The 22,141-nt window shown below is 34.9% G+C and overlaps 1 protein-coding gene across 1 annotated transcript; it reads left to right on the top strand.

Annotated features, from left to right (window-relative positions):
* Nucleotides 1-8,920: 8,920 nt before the first annotated feature.
* LOC131072514 (transcription factor MYB1-like) lies at nt 8,921-18,711 on the top strand. The gene is made up of 4 exons (XM_058008686.2): nt 8,921-9,159; nt 16,695-16,825; nt 16,898-17,027; nt 18,147-18,711. Exons 1-4 carry the CDS (start codon nt 8,921-8,923, stop codon nt 18,709-18,711), a joined length of 1,065 nt encoding a protein of 354 aa, XP_057864669.2.
* The last annotated feature ends 3,430 nt before the right edge of the window (nt 18,712-22,141 follow it).

The raw sequence follows: 22,141 nt of genomic DNA, 5'->3' as shown, positions 1-22,141 counted from the left end.
GAAATGAAATCCCCAAAGTCATCCATAATCCTTTTATTAGGGAAAACACCTCCTCTTTTCTCATCTAAATGAGTGATAGCATTAAAATCACCCCCGAAGATAATAAAGGAACCATGTTTTAAGGGAGAAGAAATCCTCTTTAATTCACCCCATAACTTACTCTTCCCTTGAATTCTTGACGAAGCATAAATGTTAAAAAGCTAGAATTTAACCTTCGAAATCTTGCTTATAACTAAAGCCAACATCCAATTTGTAGCAGATGCCACTAACTGCACCTCAATATTATAATTATTCCAAAGCAGTGCCAAACCTCCCGAAGCACCACAAGCCGAAGAAGAAAGAAAATTCCACCTTCTCCAAGATGAAAAAACCAAATCAGCAGACTCCTTTGACAACTTTGTTTCTTGCAACATAAAAATATCACACTTAATTAAGTCCATCTGGGAATTAATTAAGTGTCTCTTGTTAGGGGCATTTAAGCCCCTAACATTCCAAGAAATAATTCTCATTGTCCTTGAGGGGAGGCTGAAGCTCCCCTCTTCCCATTAATCGAAGAATTTTTGCTTTCCCCAAAGCAACCTTGCAAATTATGTTTCACAGCCCCTGATCTTGTCACAGAAGGACTAGTCACAAACATTTTACTCCTCTTTCTTTTTACACTTACAGGAGTTAGGCATGTTTTCTTAGGCCTACCAAGAGAGACCGAATGCCTCCCTTCCCACCTGCAAGAGAAAAGGACAAAGTCTTTTGAATTCCAGCATCAATTTCCATTTGAGTCTTAAGATTATTTGGAGGCCTACCTCTCCTATGAGAAACCACAAATGGTGAAAAAACTAGAGTCATTTGGACAATTGGTAAACTCTTGCATGACTTTGGAGAAGCTAGGGTAATTGGAGTATCTTCAAAACCCAACTCTGTTGTAGCCAAAACCACAAAAGGATTAGCAGATGTAGAAATTGGAAGGGTCAAGTTTATACCCCCCAAATCATTCTCAATTGAACAAACAACTCTATCAGTAATACCCTCATCCATTTGATGTGCATGATTGTTAAAAATATCATTAACTTGCTGAACTAGATTCTCATCTGGCATAATAATAGGGACAACCTCTAATGGATTACTATTCCCTAAGGAAGATTCATTAGCCATATTAATTTCAACTTTCAGAGGGGAATTATTAGACACCAAATTCTTAATTTCCTGAACTAAAGAAGCATCATTAGGAAAAACTATGGCAGGTACCTATTTAATAGTTTCACATTCTTTGAAGAATCTAAATTCATATTCTTTGAAGAGTCCAAAACCTCCTTTTTAATGCATGAAGACAAATTGTCATCCTTACCCTTTGTGTGATTATTTGGCATCTCAGGGAAATCTATCATCAATGGATGATCTACTCCATTCATCGGGGGATTACCATCCACTATACCCCCGTTATTAGAAAACATCTTCAGTAAAGACAAAAGTGAGACTGAACCCGAAGTGTGATCATTTGGTTTCCCAGAAATACGACATGATAGATTATTTTCAAGATTAATGTGCCCTCTTTCTACCAATTTATGCAAAGAGACATTTCCACATCCTTCAACCGAAGGCCCCGCCGATAAACTATCTTTAGTAAGGGATTTACGGACAGAGCCAACAACCTACTGGTTTTTCTTAAAATCTATAAGTAATGGAGCATCCAAAAGTAAAGGAGACTTAAGAAGCTCCGTATCTAATTTCTCAATTGAATGGTGCCAAATACCATCATGAGACTTGATATTACAAGTACAGGGGCAAACATTGTTAGGGTTAATAAGAACACAATTTTTTACCAAAACCTCCCCCAGCACAAAGTCCATTTTAGATGTTAAAAAAGTTCCAATAGTATTTCCAATTTTCTCAAGAGCATCTGGATCCATAAATTCAAAAGGAATTTTAGGTAAACCAAACCAGAAAGGAATAAGTTTCGAACTAGACAAAGAAGGAACAAAAAAAGGTTTCCAAGCCGCAATTAAAATTAAATGTTTTCCAAACCAATGATGCGAAGTTCTTAATACCTCATCTCTAAAAGAAGGAGAATCAAAGACAATAATAAAAACATTCGCAGACAATAATTGAAAATAATGCATATCCCCCCATCTTTTCTGCAATTTATGATAAATCTTTAACAAACTAATTTGATCACCCCAAATTTCCCCAAAAATGGCATTCGTATGCAAACAATTCGCTTTCTTATCGACATAGGAACCCAAAAGATCGATACAAGGGATAGGAGCCCAAACCCGTGATGAAGAAACCCCTGACAAAATAGAATCAGTAGGTATCTTACTTACCTTATCCGGACTAGCTTCCTTGAGGTTCACATTTACCTTATTTCCCACATGCTATGAAGAAATAGAAACCCTAGTCGCAATCTCCTTATTTGCCAAGCCAACAACCCTAGAAAACATTCGCTGATTGCCTAGATCCAAAGACCATTTCCTCAAAAATCCCGTGAATTGCTTCTCAGAATTCCCTTGATTCGCACCATTATTAAAATGCCCTTGAGTGAATCTCCTTCCATTGTTATTCTGCCTCCATGCCATACTGCGTCTGTTCCCAAAGAAGCCTTGAAAGTATTTTGAAACTGGCCGGAAAACCTTGTTATTTCCACTCTGGTTTACCTGTATCGTCATGTCCTTCCATCTGTCGTTCATGTAGACCCACTGCGGAACATGAGGTGGGTCTTCCTAGCCCACATCCGCCCATGAACCCAAATGTCCTCTATCATCCATGTCCGATCACTGTATTAAATTTCTACTGAATTGAGAGATAACGATTGAATAAAAAAGCTTTTAAAATCTCTAAACTCTATTGGAAAAGTTTTATCCGCTCCACAAACCCAACTCGACAATCTCTATATAATGCAAATGCTAACAAAAACAAAGACAAACATTTTAATGCAAGCCTGGAAACCTAGGCACACATTTTAATCCGGTTCTCTTCTCTAAACCTCGGATGCCATCTATTATTCACTAAAACTTTATCACATCCTTTCCTACTGCTTTCATATTCGCTTCCATATATCCTGAAGTGTATTTCATTGCGATCGTTGTCCCCTGAGGAAATGGAGATTGCCTTGCAGAAAAGAGCAATCAGCAATAAACGTTTTTCTTTGCTTGAAGATACCCTAAAAAATGCATTACCCAATGGTGCAATTTTTACTCCAATGGTACAAATGCTTTTTCCCAACGGTGGGATATGTAGAATGAAATAAAAATGAAAGAAATAAACAATAAACAAGCACATAGAAGTTTATCGTGGTTCGACAATTGCCTACATCCACACTGAGCAGAGTAATTGTATTATGTTAAAAGAAGAATGATTTACAAATGACAGCAGTAGTTGTATATAAAGCCTTTTCAATATACATGACTCCAAGAGTCACAATTGGAGGGAATATACAAAAGGACAAAAGTCTGTTGGCCTTCAACCTTTCAATCTCCCACCTGATGGTCAACAGACATTGCCACTAATCACCCATTACCCTGCTTGCCCTGCTGATTTTACTTTAGCTTAACAAGGCCAAGAGAAGTTCTTGCACATTCGAACTTCTCTTTGCCTACAACCTTGGTGAAAATATTTGCTGGATTGACCTTTGTGTCAATTTTCACAACTTTCAATTTGCCCTCTTCAACCATGTGATGCACAAAATGAGCATGTGTGTCTATGTGTTTTGAACGTCGCTGAGATGTGTGATTGTGAGCCATAAAGATGGCGCTGCGACTATCACAAAATAAAATATAATCATTTTGTTGATACTTCATGTCACCAAGAAGTCGCTGTAACCAAATCATCTCTCGAGCACCTTCAGAAAGAGCCAAATACTCGACTTCAGTGGAAGAAAGAGCAATGGAATGTTGCAGCCTTGAGGCCCAACTAATAGCAGCCTCAGCAAACATGAATGTGTAACCGGTAGTAGACCTTTTTTTATCCAAATCTCCAGCAAGATCTGAATCCGTAAAGCCTTGTAGCTGATCATTATTAGAACCAAAACATAAAGCAAAATCAGAATTGAGATATCTTAATATCCATTTGATGGCCTCCCAATGAGTCTTCCCAGGATTGCTCATGAATCTACTCACAACTCCCACCGCATGAGCAATGTCGGGGCGTGTCGAAACCATAGCATACATAATGCTACCAATTGCTGATTTGTAAGGAATTCCTTCCATGAAATCCTTTTCTTCTTGTGTTTTTGGACACAAATAAGAAGATAAATGAAAATGTGGAGCAAGTGGAGTAGAAACACTATGTGCATCAGCCATGCCAAATCTCTCAATGACTTTGTCAATGTATTCCTTTTGTGACAAAGTGATCTCCCTCTTCTTCCTATCACGGGTGATAGTCATACCAAGAATCTTCTTGGCTGCCCCTAGCTCCTTCATAGCAAATGTGCTTGCCAATTTAGTTTTTAGCTCACCAACAATTCTAGAGCTTGTTCCCGCTACCAACATATCATCAACATAGAGAAGAAGAATAACAAATTCACCATTCAGAAGCTTCTTGTAATAGATGCATGGATCGGATTCACATCTAGTAAAATTGTGCTCAAGCATGAAATGATCAAATTTCAAATACCATTGTCTTGGGGCTTGCTTGAGCCCATACAAACTCCGCTTTAGCCTGCAATAAAGATGCTCTTGTCCCTTCTTGAAAAATTCTTGAGGCTGTTCCATGTATAGCTCCTCATCTACATCACCATGTAGAAAGGTGGTTTTCACATCAAGTTGTTCCAACTCAAGATCCCAAATGGCTACTAGTCCCAAAACCGTCTGGATTGTTGTCATTTTGACAACCGGTGAGAAAATCTCATTGAAGTCAATCCCTTGTCGCTGAGAATACCCTTTTACCACTAACCGAGCCTTGTATCCTTTACCACTGTTGCCCTCATCCTTCAACCGGTACACCCATTTATTCTTGAGTGGTTTTCGATTTGGAGGTAGTGTAACCAATTCCCATGTTTTATTTGTATTGAGGGAATTCATTTCTTCCTTCATAGAAATCATCCATTTGTCATGATCGCTGCTCAAACATGCCTTTTTAAAACCGGACGGTTCGATTTGCTCGGAAATTAATAATTCTGGCTCTGCCTCTTCGGCATACAACAATTGATAATCAAAATTTTTTTTTGGAATTTTTCGTTGCCTGGAAGATCTTCTCAATTCTAGAATATGACTTGGATCCATAATACCACAATTTCAATCTATATTGGTTTCAATACCTTCCTGTCCCTGTATGTTTCCACTGTTGGTGTGATCATGTGAGGATATTGTTTGTTCCTCTAATCTTTCTTTCTGGTATTCAGCCCTACCCAAATTGTGGTCAATGTCTTTCGGTGAGACATTTGTTTCATGAGACCACTGTTGACATTCAGCATTATTTTGCCCGTTGTTGATATTCTCATGTTCACCAATTTCCTTATGCGTGTGGGTACCCTGTGTGTTATGTGACTCAGCTAATCCCCTGTTCTGAAAACAATTGGCGTCCCCAAAGTTATGTGAAAACGTGGCTGAAACACCATTTTGATATGTATTTTCAAACCCACCATTTTGACTGTCCTCCACGTGAGCTCCATAATTTGTTTGTTCTATGTGTGCATCCCCCCAAACGACCTGCTGTGTATCCACATCACTGTGGCTATCAAAGGAGTGTTCCATGTTATGGAGTGGGCTTTGATTCCCTTCAAACAGCGATGTCCCCTGTTCTGGCCATTCACTGTTCTGTTTAGAGCTTGAAGAATAAAATGGAGGATTTAGAACAGAATTTGGTGTTGAATGTGTCATATTTTGTCCTTGAGTAGATTGAAATATTGTCATAGGATTAGAACCGTTATTATTCTCAAAAATTGAGAATGGAACATACTCAACTTCTGATTGTTCCTCAGTTTTTAAAGCTAGAAATGTCTTCTCATTGAAGACTACATCCTGACTCCTTATTATTTTCTTTGCGACTAGATCCCAAATTCTGAATCCGAACTGGTCTTCACCATAACCTACAAAGATACCTTTTTGTGATTTAGAATCAAGCTTTGTCCTCTTTTCCTTTGGGACATGGACATAAGTTGCACATCCAAAAACTCGAAGATGTGCATAGGAAATCCTCTTACCCAACCATTCTTCTTCCAGAATACCAAACTCCAACCAAGATGAAGGGCTCCGGTTAATCAAATAGACAGTTGTGTTACATGCTTCCGCCCAAAATTCTTTGGCCAAACCGGCATTCGAAAGCATACATCTAGCTTTCTCAAGAATAGTTCTATTGAGTCTTTCTGCTGCCCCATTTTCTTGCGGAGTGTAAGGGACAACTTTAATCCTTCTAATACCAAAATCTGCACAATAGTTATCAAACTCCAAAGAACAAAATTCACCTCCATTATCCGTTTTTAAAATTTTTATCTTGTGACCGCTTTGATTTTCAACAAGAGCTTTAAAAACTTCAAATTTTGAAAAAACTTCAGATTTATTTGACATCATATAAATCCAAACTTTCCTAGTACAATCATCAAGGAATGTAACAAAATACTTTGCACCTCCATAAGAGGTTACCTCCGTAGGTCCAAAGACAATCGAGTGCACTAGCTCCAATGGTGTCGTCTTCTTGTCATGCCCATTCTTAAGAAGCTAACCTGCCTTTGTTTTCCATGAAGACAATGTTCACAAAACTCTAAATTTGCTAATTGTAGACCCGGAAGTTGATCATGGTTGAGCATCACCTCAAGTCCTTTCTTGCTCATGTGACCCAATCTTTGATGCCAAAGAGCCACATCGCTGCCCACAAGAGTCATAGCAGCTCCCACCTCACCAATGGTTTTCACAATGTAGAGACGACCTGTCTTGTCTCCTTTTGTAATAGCCAAGGAGCCTTTGGCTATTTTCCAAGTGTCCGTGAGTTCAGTTTTAAAGCCTTGTGTATATAATTGGCTGATTGAAATCAGATTTCTTTTTAATTGTGGAACATGTCTCACATCTTTGAGCAATAATTTGGCTCCTCCATCTAAGTGTAAGAGAACATCACCTTTTCCAATGATTTGACAAGCTTTGTTGTCGCCCAAATATACTTCTCCAAATTCTCCTTTTTGATAATTTGTGAATGCATCCGTAAGAGAGGAAGCATGAAAAGAAGCGCTAGAATCAATTACCCACGAATTAGATTTTATATCGGTTGTGGCTAGCACTAGAATCTCATCATCTTTATCATGGACTATGTTTGCTCCGCTGTCCAATACTTTGTCTTGTGCCTTTTTGTATTTTCGACAATCCTTCTTAACATGTCAAAACTTTCCAAAAAACTAGCAACCGCCTTCTCTTCCCCTAGACTGCAATCTTCTTGCTGAATTGGACCTCCGTTTGTTATAATTATTTCTACCTTTATGTTGGCTTCTTCCTCTATTCTTAGTGCTCACCATAGTGAGAGCATCACCAGATGAGGATTCATTATTTTTCCTCCTCAAGTCTTCGGAGAGAAGAGTGGCTGAAACTTCATCGAAAGCCAACTTCTTGGAGCTTGATGCCGAAGTGCTTACCGCTGTCACAAGTCCATCCCAGCTGGTAGGAAGAGAACTCAATAATAAAATAGCCTTGCTCTCATCATCTTGTGGCATGCCAACCGAATTCGCTTGGCTGATCAGGGTATTAAACTCATTAAGGTGATTTGTCATGGTTTCACCTTCCCTCATCTTGATTTTATACAACTTCTTCATGATAAAAACTTTATTTGCAGCAGATGCCTGCTCATATTTTTTGGCCAGTTTATCCCATACCTCCTTTACTGTTGATTCACTTGCAACATTATGCAAGACATTATCACCTAATGCAAGGAAGATTGTCGCCTTGGCTTTTTCATCAAGCTTCTCCAAATCTTCATCTTTCATGGTAGCTGGCTTCTTTGTGTTTCCCTCAAGCGCAAGAGAGAGGTCTTGCTTGATCAACAAAGATTTCATTTGAATCTTCCATATCCCATAGTTCTTCCCAGAAAATTTTTGAACTTTCAAATCTTCCATTCTCAGGAAATTTAATCACTATTTTTCCAAACAGCTATTCGCTCAACTCTGATACCAATTTTAGAATGAAATAAAAATGAAAGAAATAAACAATAAACAAGAACACAGAAGTTTATCATGGTTCGGTAATTGCCTACATCCACACTGAGCAGAGTAATTGTATTATGTTAAAAGAAGAATGATTTACAAATGACAGCAGCAGCTGTATATAAAGCCTTTTCAATATACATGACTCCAAGAATCACAATTGGAGGGAATATACTAAAGGACAAAAATCTATTGGCCTTCAACCTTTCAAGATATACCGCAGAGATTCACATTTAATCAGGCCAGCTTCCTGCACTTTTCATTTCCTATCCGGTTCTCTTCGAAATCACTTAAGTCTTCTATCTGGAGAAAAGTTATGGGGAGAACAATCTCTGTATCCTTGATTTCAATATGATTATACGTAGTAATAGTGATTATCTTATATGTTTAAATTGTCTAAAGCAAGTTTTCATTTTATATAATACCAAATCATCTTTTTTGTGTGTATAAATCATTTGACCATGACTAAATAAAATTAGATTAGTTTAGATCTATAATAAAACATAACAGTATAAATTAAACATTAAGACAATCTTAATCAAGAAAAACATAACAGTATAAATTAAACATTAAGACAACCTTAATCAAGATCACTTATATGTTCTTTGACATATATCTTAGAAAACTAAAGACTAAACTGAATTAAATATGAGATGAATGACAACTCTTGCATCAAAATACTGAATTTAAAAAATAAAAAACCTGTGACTACTCTATGAAGATGGCTTCCTGCCTTCTAGGAAAATGTTGCTTGAAGTATCACCCACCATCTGGATAAGACTGCTGATCACATATTTCTTCGTTGTTATGATAGTGGTAGCTTCAAATGAAACAGTTTTCATATTTTTGTCGATGTCAATCGACGTACTAGGAACTCATACAACAGCTTATCTTTATCAGGGATTGTGGGATGTGTATTGTCTTGTATTTGCTCAGGGCATGATGATCTGTAATCTGCCCATTGTAGTGTCTGTGGTGGAGGATTCATTCACTCTTGACTGCTCTAGACGTTCGATAAGGGGGAGGGCTGAGATTGCTTTAGGGATGTATTTCTTCATATAAATGGTCTTTTGTCTGATAAAAGTTATTTGTGGGAGGGTACATTGCTGATCATTATTTATTCGATAGTGGGTCTGATGGATAATGTCATGAGCTTCGTCTTTTATGTCATTATTTATTTGATGTGTGGGTTTGGTTTGTAAGCTTGGATGAGTTATGGATTGATTTAGTGAGTAGAAGATCATGTATTTACTTCTCTTAGATTGGGTTTAATCATCTTTTCATCTGCCCTCGTCTGAGCACACAACAGTGTCATTCTGTGCATCTATATTTTCATCTCTATTTCTTTTTTTTTGGGGTCTTTATTCTTTGTCTCATATAGTTACTTGCAGTTTTGGAAGTGATAAAATTATATTATAATATGGAAGCACCTACTCCTAAGAAGACATCTTCATTAATCGTTTGGTAAAATGGTGAATGCTTGCTTTACTTTTTAAAATAAATAAATTTGCTTTCGATTGTTGAGGTGTATACTATTTAAGGTGTATACTATTTAAGAAGGGATCTTTTGACTTTTCATCTAATTTCTTTGTTCAACTTTAGATGTTATACAAAAGGCAAGATATATTGGCCATAGAAAACAAAATGCAAGAGTAGAATTTTTGAATGATCGTTTCATTAGGAGTTGTGACTTTAAGTAAAAATGGTAATTTATTATTCCTTTCATAAACGATAAAATTATGATTTATCTAAGAAAATTTTAGAGATTGTGCTAATGGAATTTATGTTCAATCAAAATAAATGTTTTACAATAGAGTTTAGATACTAGTTACATATAAGTCTAAGTGTCTTTCCGAATTTTATAGTTTCCAAAAAGATATGCCTAATTTAAGTGAAGGAATTTGAATGCTATAATTTTGGATTGGGTATCATTTTTTGGCAGTCAAGGAATTGTACTAAGATCAACCCTTTTAGATTTGCTCTTTCATCTGGCAATAAGGTGTTATTCAAGTTAAAGATTTGGGAAAAGTCTTCAAAAGTTGGTTTTAAAAGGGAAAGTGATAATCGTGTTCCCATTGCATTAGCTTAGATCCTGATCCTGATATTTGAAGGAGTGAGGGTAGACATATTAGTGAGGTGAGTAATCTACTGATGAGATTGTTGAAAATAATCAATATGAAATATTCAACTTAAGGTAAACTGGTAAGACTTAGTTAGAGCTAATAATACACAAAGGAGAATCATAATTATTAAAAGGATACACCATGACATGTCACCTGCTTTGGAAGTAGGTGTCCTCATCCCATAAGTGTTTCAGAGATGCCCCCTTGCTGTTCCCCGTATTTGGAAATTTGCAGGAAATGGGGGAAACATTCCCACTTCGTTTGAGGGTGCCTAGGCATGTCCTAGATGGTTGGGGGTGTCTGAGAAGTCCCTCAGTCATCGCAAGGATAGCTAGGTGTCTCTTGCAGCTAGGGAGTATTGTAGTTGTTGTGTCATTTTTTATATTATCCATTTATATTATAGAAGTAATTTGGAAACAGTGACTAATTTTTATTATATAAATTTTACAAATCAATCAAGTACAATTCAACATTGGAAAAACAAAATACAGACAATGCAAATGAATCTCATATCTTTCATATGAACAAAATACAGACCATGGAATTGAATCTCATATCTTTCATATGAATATAGATAATTCTTGGATAGAAAAATTCATTTTTTAACTACAAAATTTTCTTAAACAAATTAAATGCCACCCTATTCCTCTCATATTTCACATAAATATAAATAGAAACAATAACTTTTCTTTACTGAAAAGATTTTACAAATAAACTAAAGATCATGAGTAATGAAAGGACAATGATTTCTAGAACTTGTAAGATTAAAATTAAGATTCCAATTCTTCTTATATCAAAATAGAATTAGAATACTCATCTCATACATCATCACTTACATCAAAACATGTTCCATGATTTATCTAAAATAAGTGTACACTTCACTTGGTGTAAATAAAACAAAGACGACAATCACGGGCATCCAAAATCTCTCTCTTTCTCACTTTGAACGTGGCAACATATCAATACAGAAGTTGCCACATCAATCAACTATTCCAATTCTAACTCGGTGCTCAAAAGGTGAACGAACTCAGAGAGCCTTCGGATGAACAGAGGTCAAGCCAAAGCCACCTACACCTCAACTATCTACGAAATAAATGATAGAACTCATGATGAATGTATAAAAAAAACATTAATTGGCCTCTTAGATCTCAATCTACAATGTAAACATTAATTGGCCTCCTTTAAGGAATTGCCTCATAAACTAAGAATTCGTACACGTATGAAACTTCATACAGGTCATAGTCGTATAGTACAAAAGATACAGGAGGCTAAAACATTTTACCAAAATTCACAATGATAAAATTGAACAACTTTGATTTTAGAGACAATAATGATGTTTGTTTGGTTCTATGATATTTCGATTATAGGGTTCTGATTATATTGATTATACGGTTGATTGATTGTTAGATTTGGTTAAAATCTAAAGGAGAATTCTAATTTTAGCTTCTAATATCAGGTTGATGTAGCAAAATATGAATGTAATACCTAAGAACATTTATAAGAAAATGCATGTCACAAAATAAGCAAAAAAATATCATCAAATCTGTTTAAAAGTATAAAGAGAATATGATTTCTTTGTATATGACAAAGAAGACATAAGAAACTGTGAGTAAAACATTGACTAACCTTTTAATAGATGTGACACATTTAGAAAACTTGGGACAAGTATGAGAGCATGTAACATGTGTCTCTGAAGTAAGATAGTTAAACCACTAAATGAGCTTAAGCCATTGTGAACAGGTCTATCAAATCTAGAAAGTAGATGAATGTAAACTAGATGTATAATAGCTATTTCCAAATTAACAATTTCTAACTAAAAATTCTAAGAAAATGTAACACATACAAAATACTCATTTTAAAAAAAAATTAAAACATTATTTAACAACACAAAATATATGCTTTATATAAATTAAAATAAAATTAAAATCTTTAGAAAAGAAATCCATACTATAAATTTCCTAACTTCAAAGAGGGCTAATCCTTAACCATTTGGTTAAAAAGGGAATCCAATACAAGAGATAAATACTATCTATAATGGAGGGAATACTATCTATAAAGGGGTTTCTTATTAGGATACTTGTCTCATGTACTATTCATATCGAGAAAGAATTCCTTTCACTTAAGAGAGTACTATAAATATGTTTTCACCTTTTTGGAGTAGTAATTTCAGCATGGTTTAGAAACAACATGAGAAGGGTTTGAATAATAATAATTCGAGATGAATATGTTTTGGGATTTGAAAAGAGCCAACATTGTTTGATGTTGTGAAACTTTTCTTTTTTGGCTAGCTCATATTATAAGAAATCTCAATATGGAGTAGGAATTGTGAAATAGCAAATTTCATTATAGGGATGTAAAACTTATTAACACTCAAAGGATTTGTGTTGATATGTTTTGAATTTATTATATAAAAGATTGAGGTTAATTTTATTCATTTTGGTAGTGTTTTTCTTTTCAAAAAAATTCAAGGGTAACCTTTTTTCTTCTAGTCACAGTCTTGTGTTATGATGTGTTTCTATTAACTTTTCTTATGTTATTGTATTGATTATATACTGCAAATAATGTTAATAACTCTATTAGTGCTAGATTCTAGCACTCGGCATTATTTTTGAGATGTTTGAGAAGAGCTATCGTATCATTATCTATTGTTAACATGCAAGGAATGAAATATCCATCTTATTTACAAACCATAACAAGATTAGAGACACCATGAAAAATGTAAATTTTTGGACCTATGTCCTTATATATGCAAATGTTGATGTACTCTCTAGATGTTTGATTTCTTGATTTCAATATGATTATACGTAGTAATAGTGGTTATCTTATCTGTTTAAATTGTCTAAAGAAAGTTTTCATTTTATACAATACCATATCATATTTTTTGTGTATATAAATCATTTGACCATGGCTAAAAAAAATTAGATCAGTTAGATCTATAATAAAACACAACAGTAGAAATTAAACATTAAGACAACCTTAATCAAGATCACTTATATGTTCTTTGACTTATGTCTTCGAAAACTAAAGAGTAAACTGAATTAAATATGAGATGAATGACAACTCTTGCATCAAAATACTGAATTTAAAAAATAAAAACTTGTGACTACTCTATGAAGATGGCTTCCTGCCTTCTATGAAAAGGTTGCTTGAAGTATCATACACCACCTAGATAATTTGACTTGGTTGAATTTATTCTCTAATATAATTCAAGAGTGAAAGGGTAAAATCCTAGATCTCCTCACTTGCCTCCTTGAGGTTTGCATTCATTTTATTGATAAACTAATTATTCCTACACACATCTTTTCTATTTCCCCTGAACTAGTCAAATTGTTTTTCTAATAAGGGGACTTGAGACTATCATCCCCGAAATGCCTCCCCTGTCCTACCCATCCCCAAAACATCATGGAACATAGTTACTTATATATTTAACTCATAATTAAATCTAAATAATAAGTACTTTAATCGATATGAATTAACATTTTAAACATAATGTTTCCTAATGTATTAGCTATGGGCTGCCAAGGAGTTCAAATTACATTTAGAGTTTGAACATTTGCACTTTTATTTAGAATTCAACTATTGTTCAAGATAAATATTTAGGAGAAGGATTTGGTGGATGGTTACAAGAGGGAAAGTCATAAGCTAGTTCTGGTTACAACAACTCCAATCCTTAGATTTGAAGAAATAATAGAATAATAACACATATATAAATGGGTAGAGAGTTGTCTCCTACTATTATTGTTGAAAAGAACCAATATGAAATATAAAAATTTCAAAACTTGGTTATAAAGCTAATAATAAACGAATCTATATCAAAAGTACTTATATCTTTTATTAACAAATAAACCTAAACAAGAGGTACTTTAATCCACATATATTCACATGTGAAACATTATATATATTCTCATAATCATTAGTTCTACTCAAGATCTACTAGATCTATAGATATTTTGGTTTCAATTCATTGTAACATATTTGATCTAGTTAATGTACCTTCACATACAAGAGCTCTATATTATGTTGATTTTATTGATGATTTCTCTAGGACAATAAGCATCTATTTTATCTGACATAAGTCCAAGGTCCTCTATCAATTCTAATAGTTTAAGACTCATAAGGAGAACAAGGTAGAAAAGAATATTTAGATTTTGAGAATAAATAATGGTGGTTAATTCTATTCAATAGAGTTCAATAAATTTTGTAAGTTGGTATTTTATGGAATAAGAAAAATCCATACATCCCTCAATAAAATAAAAGTATAAATAAGATGAAAATCAGTCTAATGGACAAGGCTAAGAGTATGCTCAATGGAGCCAATTTTGAGAAAACATTGTTCTAGGATATCTTTTTATCTAGTTAATAGATCTCCTACATTAGCAATTATAGAGGGGCTACATGAGTTTTATAGTATCCTTTTTGTTTTCAAATTGATTCTTGATGGTACATAAGTGGCACATGGTAGTGCAACATAGTTCATGGAGTTGCATGATTGGTCTATGATTCCAGGATCTAAATACATGGTTGTACACCATTGTATGGTAGTGACCAAGGCTAGTGTACAACCTATGCACTAGTGTACAAACCGCTCACCTCTTGAAGAGAAATCATATGGATTTCACATACTTCTACAACATAAATATTATGAATTTGTATTGCATGTGTATAATGTGGATTTTAAGTAACTTGTATCTCTTATTACGCATTGACATGGTTATTCTCCAAGGTTTGGATGTTTATACACCTTTTTAGTGATTAATTTATGGGTGTTTATGTAGATGTATCACAATAATCAATTAGTTCATTTTGTCACAAACTATACCCTCTTATAAAGAATGTATATCATTTGAGAAATGACATGTATGATTGATATGCATTCCTTTATCATTTTATGTATTAATCCATCTAGAATAGTAAATCTATAGATGATATTTTGCTTCCATTGAAAATGAATTCTATTAACTTCTATTACACTCACTTATGTGAATGGAATAGGAGGTTTTACTTTAAGATCTCATGTATTTTTGTTGCTATCATGTTGAGACAAGTGATTCAACTTCTATCTCTATCATGTATGTCTCATGTGAACTCGTGATTCTACTTGTGAACCTGTCCTTCTACACATATCACTAAGTATTCAAATGGTTGATATATTTTATTTTGCATTATTTAACTATCTTGGATAACTTTTGTTAATATTTTTAGAAGTTGAATTTCCTTTCTTTTAATATTGCCATATCATTAATAATAGTTGCACATTGATAATCAAATGGGTTGTGGTCAATTTGTAGGACCATATGATTCTCATGTTGCAGACTAAGGTTTAGTTCTCCCTTACAACATCATAGTACTTTTAGGGCATATTGTATTGATGTTCCTACTCAAATGATAGTGTAAAGTAGATTGCAAGTTGTAAAGGAGGAAATAAAGGATGAATAAGGAATAATCACCCTATAAGAGGATATTGAAGAAGAAATTATTCAAGTTGTAGAAACAAAGGATGGCATAGATTCGCTACAAGAGGATAAAGAAGGTGAGAAGATAGAGAGATGTTCAAGCCATAGGAGTTTCATAGGAGTTTGAAAGTATTGCAATAGTATCTCCCTAAGGTGGAGAATTAGTGAAAGTGGTATCCCTAAAAAGTGAATTGCATGGGATGTGCGTACTATGAAAAATCCTCCCAATTAAAGAGTGACAGTCTAATCAGAACCCACAAAAAATTATTCTATGATAAGCTTCCCCCATCAACTTGAACTTGGCCAACTTTAGTTTGGACTTGATTAATAGATATATGCCTCAATGGTGCTTGAGGACTCTATACTATTGTGAATTGGATATATCTAGCCTCACATAGAGATCATATAAGGAATCATGTGAGTGATAAAGGAAGTGCTAGAATACAAACTTAATGCATTCTTTTGAATTTTTCTGGATTCGATTGTGTGTGTGTTTTTTTAATCAACATTTTGAATCGCACTCTGTGATTCATCATCAGGATGAAAAATAATTCCAAGGAGATGAAAAAGATTTCCTTATCATCAACGTTCCTTGGAATTCTTTTTCATCTCCTTGGAATTCTTTTTCATCCTGATGATGAATCACTGAGTGTGATTCAAAACATTGATGAAAAAAATACACACAATCAAATCCAAAATAATTCAAAAGAATACAGCATGGATTGTGGAAATCTCATAGCATTAAACTTAAAGTAACTCTACATAACTAATCAAATGACTTAATTTTAAAATATGAAAAAAAGATCTAGTAATATAACCTTATGAAACCTTCAACAAATCCATACCTTAAAAACTAAATTTATTATAGAACCCACTTACTTGATCATAATTTTCCTTTCATATAATTGTGTTTTCACACTATCTATTACATTATAACTATATAATTTAATATTAATCTCTATTAACTCATATATTTAAATAATACAATTCACACACATCACCTAGTCAACCTAATCATTATTCCCAATATTCTGCGATCAATCGTTTGACCTGGACTGCCAAGGAAGACATGATTTTAAGAGAATATATCACAAATCATGGGGAGGGAAGATGGAGTTCTATACCCATTAAAGCAGGTAATTCTCATTCATTTCGAGGAAGATCAACATCGTAAGCTGTTTTATTGAAAAGAATGTGTGTTTTTTCAGGTCTGAATCGAAGTGGAAAGAGTTGTAGATTGCGATGGATGAACTATCTTCGCCCAGACATTAAGCGTGGAAACATTTCTGCTGATGAAGAGGAACTCATTATTCGATTGCATGGACTTCTCGGTAATAGGTATAATATTATCTTCCTTTTCATGATGGATTTTTGGGTATGATTTTAGACATAAAGAAAATCTATGCACATAATAAATTGATAAGTAGTTCTTTATTATAAAATCAAAATCTAAAATTTTTAAAGCTTTCAAATTGATTCGATCTTTCCTGAAAATAATAAAAGCCAAGATAGCATAGATTCTCTCTATTAAATCTATTAACTGAAACAGCAATATTAAATGTTATTCACTTTAATAGTGGAAGGTAATTTTTTATCAATTTAAGCTCATCAATTTAGATCTCTCTCGTGTACATCATCCTGAAAATATATTAAAGTCTACTTTGATTTTTGTCCTAATCTACTGAAAGGTTCGTAGAGATTTAGCGACAGTTTTGCAGTTCCTTATGGACACTTGTTTATGTTCATGTGTGAAACTGTATGCCTGTTGTGAAATCTTAGTTCATTGTTTATAAATCACTAATTTGCTGTTGAACAGTTCCAACTAGCTGTCATGTCTATTAGCATAATAATAAGGAAGTTGTTGAGTTTGTTGTATATAAATATATGCATCTGTTAATGAATAAAGGATGGAATGAGTTTCTTTCTCTGTGAATGAAGGATGGAACAAGTCCTTCTATTAGTCCTTTTTCTGTGTGCTGTTGAACAGTTCCAACTAGCTGTCATGTCTATTAGCATAATAATAAGGAAGTTGTTGAGTTTGTTGTATATAAATATATGCATCTGTTAATGAATAAAGGATGGAATGAGTTTCTTTCTCTGTGAATGAAGGATGGAACAAGTCCTTCTATTAGTCCCTTTTCTGTGTGAGTATTTCAGTTATTCATAATTTTAATTGTAATCTCTTGCATTGGAGCCCAAGCAGCTCATTATAGACGAGTATTATGTGTTAATTTATGATATTACTATCAAGATTTTCTTGTGTGGTTTTTTTGAGTCAAACACATTGATTCATATTTTATAAGAAGGGGTTTGCAAAGATCATCTCTCATGAGAATGAATGATTCATTTAGCACTCATTGTTCGCAATCTTCTCAAAAGATTATCCATCACAATACTATTTTGACTTAAATGCACTTAACCATGAAACGATAACACATTGTTTAATGTTATATACAGATGGTCTCTGATCGCAGGACGACTGTCTGGTCGAACAGATAATGAAATAAAGAACTACTGGAACACAAAACTAAGCAAGAAGTGCCTTCCACAAAACATTAAAAAGAATCTTGCTCCTCCTGGAGAACACCATATCCTGAAATCTGCTCCTGTCAAATCAAAGGCGGTTAGATTATCAAGGTGCTACAACAGAATTGGGATCACTAGCATTTTAGATCATCAAGACTTGAATGCCCCTGTTGGTGCCAAAAATATGAAGTATTCCAAATTGTTATCTGAACAGAAGCTGTTGACAGAGAATAACTCTGGTTTCATCGACCTTGGAATTCAGAAAAGTTCTCCTCAATGGGGATTTCCATCCATGCAAAATATTGATCAATTTTCTCCGCCTTTCATGCCCAATTTAGTCGATCCACCATTGCTACCTTCTAAGCATGATACAGAAAACGGATCTGAAGCATCAGGGAGTTTATTGAATTTCAATCAAATGCAAACTGTGGACATTGATTTTCTCTCGTGGGCATACTATTATCTGGACAATATCAGAATCGAAAACAAGGCCTGATAATATCTTTGAACAAGGAATGGAAGGAATCTAAAGATGTTCTCAGCAGTATGATTGGTTTCATGAATTATAATATTTTTAAATCTTCTTGTTGTTTTTGAGTGTGATAGTGTATTTTATTGTATTAGTATTTTAGATCATATTCTGTGATCTATCATAAAAAATTAAGAGGGTTCAAAAAGTAGAAAACTATTACAACGCAGAAACAACAATAAAAACTTAAAGACAATGGATCTCGGTGATTAATATATTGCTGCAATTTATCTGGCACTGATAATAGATTAATCAATATTCGGCTCTCCCTTTCCGCCAAAGAATTAGGGTTTGATTAAACTGTCTGAGTTTTTTTCTGAAAGAGCAGCATACCCACATTTTGGTATTCTTCAAGTTTTGTTCTTCTGCTTGTAAGACATGGATGAATCTAGGGTTATTGGCACATGGGCTGATGTGGGCTGGGAAGATCAGCCGCATGTCCAGACAGCTGGTCTTCACGAAGGGCAAATGGGTAGATATGGCAGCACAAAATTGGTTGAGGGCAGACTTACGAAATTTCAAACCGGTCTCCAAGTATTTTTGGGGCTTTTTCAGAGGTCCAAGCAGTGGAAATTGGCAGAGTATGGACAGATCTGGTGAAGGGCATCAATGATTTTTGGATCGTAGGCATTTTGGTCAGGGCCCGCGGCAAACGTTTATCCCAAATCATTTAAAGGGGTTTCCGGGTAAACGATCTACAACACTGGGTGGAAAACCATCCTATGCGAAAGTTGTGAAGTTTTCATCTGTAAATGAGGCAATTAGGGCTTGTCGACTGAACACTGGTGAAAAGATGATGGACAAACAATCTAACAGTAACCTACTTGAGTTATCTTCATCACATCAAAGGGGGGATAAGGTAAGGGAATCTTCGACATCAGGAAAAGACGATAAGGTAAGTGAAAATCAAACCGGCTTTGATTTAGGAGGTGGATCTTCATAGGTATGGGCTCCTGTTCCATGCATTGATTTACTTGATTTTGTTGTGGATTTGAAAGCTCGTTGTTTGCATACACATACTATTTCTGGGGAAATATGGGGGGATGCAACTAGTTTATCTAAATTTCATCATAAATTGTAGAAAAAGTGGTCTGATATGCGTTATTTTCAATTACTCTCTGCAAATGCATTTATTATTGTTTTCAACTCTTCTTCTGTTAGGGATGAAGTTTTAAAATCTTCACATTACTGATTTGGTAAAAATTTAGTGTTTGTTTCGGCTTGGAAACCATTTTATGTCCTTGCTTGGTCAAGCTTTAAATTAGTTCCTTTCTGGTTTGGCTTGCCCAAATTGCCATTTGAATTTATGGACCCAGAGGTTTTGGAACAAATTGGTAATACTTGTGGTTCTTTCTTATCATAAAGATTTGATTTTGTGGAGGGGGAGGTTTTGGTAAAAATTTGTGTCTTGACTAACCCTAATAATGTTTGCCCTCAAACCTGTATCATTAAATCTCATGAGGGTATCTGGAAACAACTAATTAATAAGTTGGAGAAAGACTTTGGTAAAACTTCTTTGCAATTGGATGCTCCTTTCCTTATGGATTTTTTGAAATCCTCTGTTCTGGATAAGGCAGAACATTGCTTGGGTAGTAACGATAATCTATTTCTGGATAAACTATTAGTTAATGGTTCCACTGGGAAACCTCCTGCTACTTTTGAGGTTAACCAGGCTATGAGGGATGTTGGGAAGTGAGAGTTTTATGTTGTGTCTCACGATCCGGAGTCTGTAGGGTTTTTTACAAGTAAGGATAAGATAGTAGCTCACCAGAATATTGTGGTTTCGGGGGACAACAATGTGGATGATCTACTTCCAAATCTCACTACCTCGAATTTCTTGGATAAGTCACTAAATGATGGTGGTGGGAATCATGTCTGTCCTGTGAAGTCAAAAGAGTGCTTAGAAAGTTGTCAGGGGATTGGTCAGATTTTTGCGAAGAATGATGGGGTTGTTTCAGAGTCTAATGTTGGGGTTTCTTCTCTAGGGTTTCCTGATGATGCTATCCTTGCTCAACAAGTCAAAGAATTGGTGTCTAATTCTTCGCAACATGTTGATGTGGATGTGGATAATAATGCCACCTTAGGAAATAATATTCAGTTGGGGGACATTCCTGTTATTGTGCCAGATGAAAATCTGGTTCACCAAGTGAGTGATCTTTTTAAAGATCACGAGCATCAGATGGATGAGGACATTACGAATAAGGTTATCTATTCCATTGAGAATGACTTGGGGGGAATTAAATCGACCCTTCCTATTTTTGCATCTGCTAACCCTTTTTAGATTTTGATCTCATCAGAAGTGGGCATCATAGATAATTTAGCCATGACTTCTCCTAAGTCAAGTAAGAGTTTACCAATTGTTCAAACTACTCTAATTAGGGATTCATCTGTGGTTTCTCTTGGTAGGGGTAGGCCTCCAAAGAATCGAAAGACTCAATTGGAGATTGATGTTGGGATTCAGCAGACTTTGTCTCTTTCTCCTAGTGTTGGGAAAGGGAAGCATTCGGTTCCTCTTGGTGACGCTATGAAAGGAAGTGGTACTCCTAAGGGCAAGAGGAGTAAGAGGTCTATTATCAGTCCTCCTGTGACTAGGTCGAGGGCTGTGAAGCATAATCTTCAAAGTAGTTTTGGAGAAGGAAAGTCTTCTCCATCTAAGGGAAAGAGGGGAGCCTCGGTCTCCCCTCGAGAGCAATGAGAATTATATCTTGGAATGTTAGGGGCTTAAATGCCCCTAACAAGAGGTGCTTAATTAATTCCCAGATGGACTTAATTAAGTGTGATATTTTCATGTTGCAAGAGACAAAATTGTCAAAGGAGTCTGCTGATTTGGTTTTTTCTTCTTGGAGAAAGTGGGAATTCCTCTCCTCTCCAGCTTGTGGTGCGTCAGGGGGTTTGGCATTTCTTTGGAATAACTATAACATTGAGGTTGAGCTAGTTGCTTCTACTGTAAACTAGATGTTGGCCTTAGTTAAAAGCAAGCTTTCGAAGGTTAAGTTTTGGCTTTTTAATATTTATGCTCCTTCTGGTATTCAAAGGAAGACTAAATTATGGGGACAACTTAAGAGGATTTCTTCCTCTTTAAGGCATGGTCCCATTATAATCTTTGGGGGGGATTTTAATGCTATCACTGACTTGGGAGAAAAGAAAGGAGGTATTCTTCCTAATAAAAAATTATGGAAGACTTTGGGATGTTCATTAAGGATATGCGTCTTTTTGATTGTCAGTTTCAGAATGGGATTTTCACATGGACAAATATGCGAAGAGATTTTTCTCAGATTGTGGAAAGGTTAGACCAGTTTTTGTTATCAGATGTTTGGATTGATTCAGAGTTCGAATTTTTTTCCTCTATTCTTCCAGTTTCGGGGTCAGATCATTTTCCAATTTCTCTATCAATTCT

The sequence above is a fragment of the Cryptomeria japonica genome, chromosome 10 (genome assembly GCF_030272615.1).
Source record: "Cryptomeria japonica chromosome 10, Sugi_1.0, whole genome shotgun sequence".
Lineage (NCBI taxonomy): Eukaryota > Viridiplantae > Streptophyta > Pinopsida > Cupressales > Cupressaceae > Cryptomeria > Cryptomeria japonica.
This window is presented reverse-complemented; position numbering and strand designations above follow the sequence as displayed.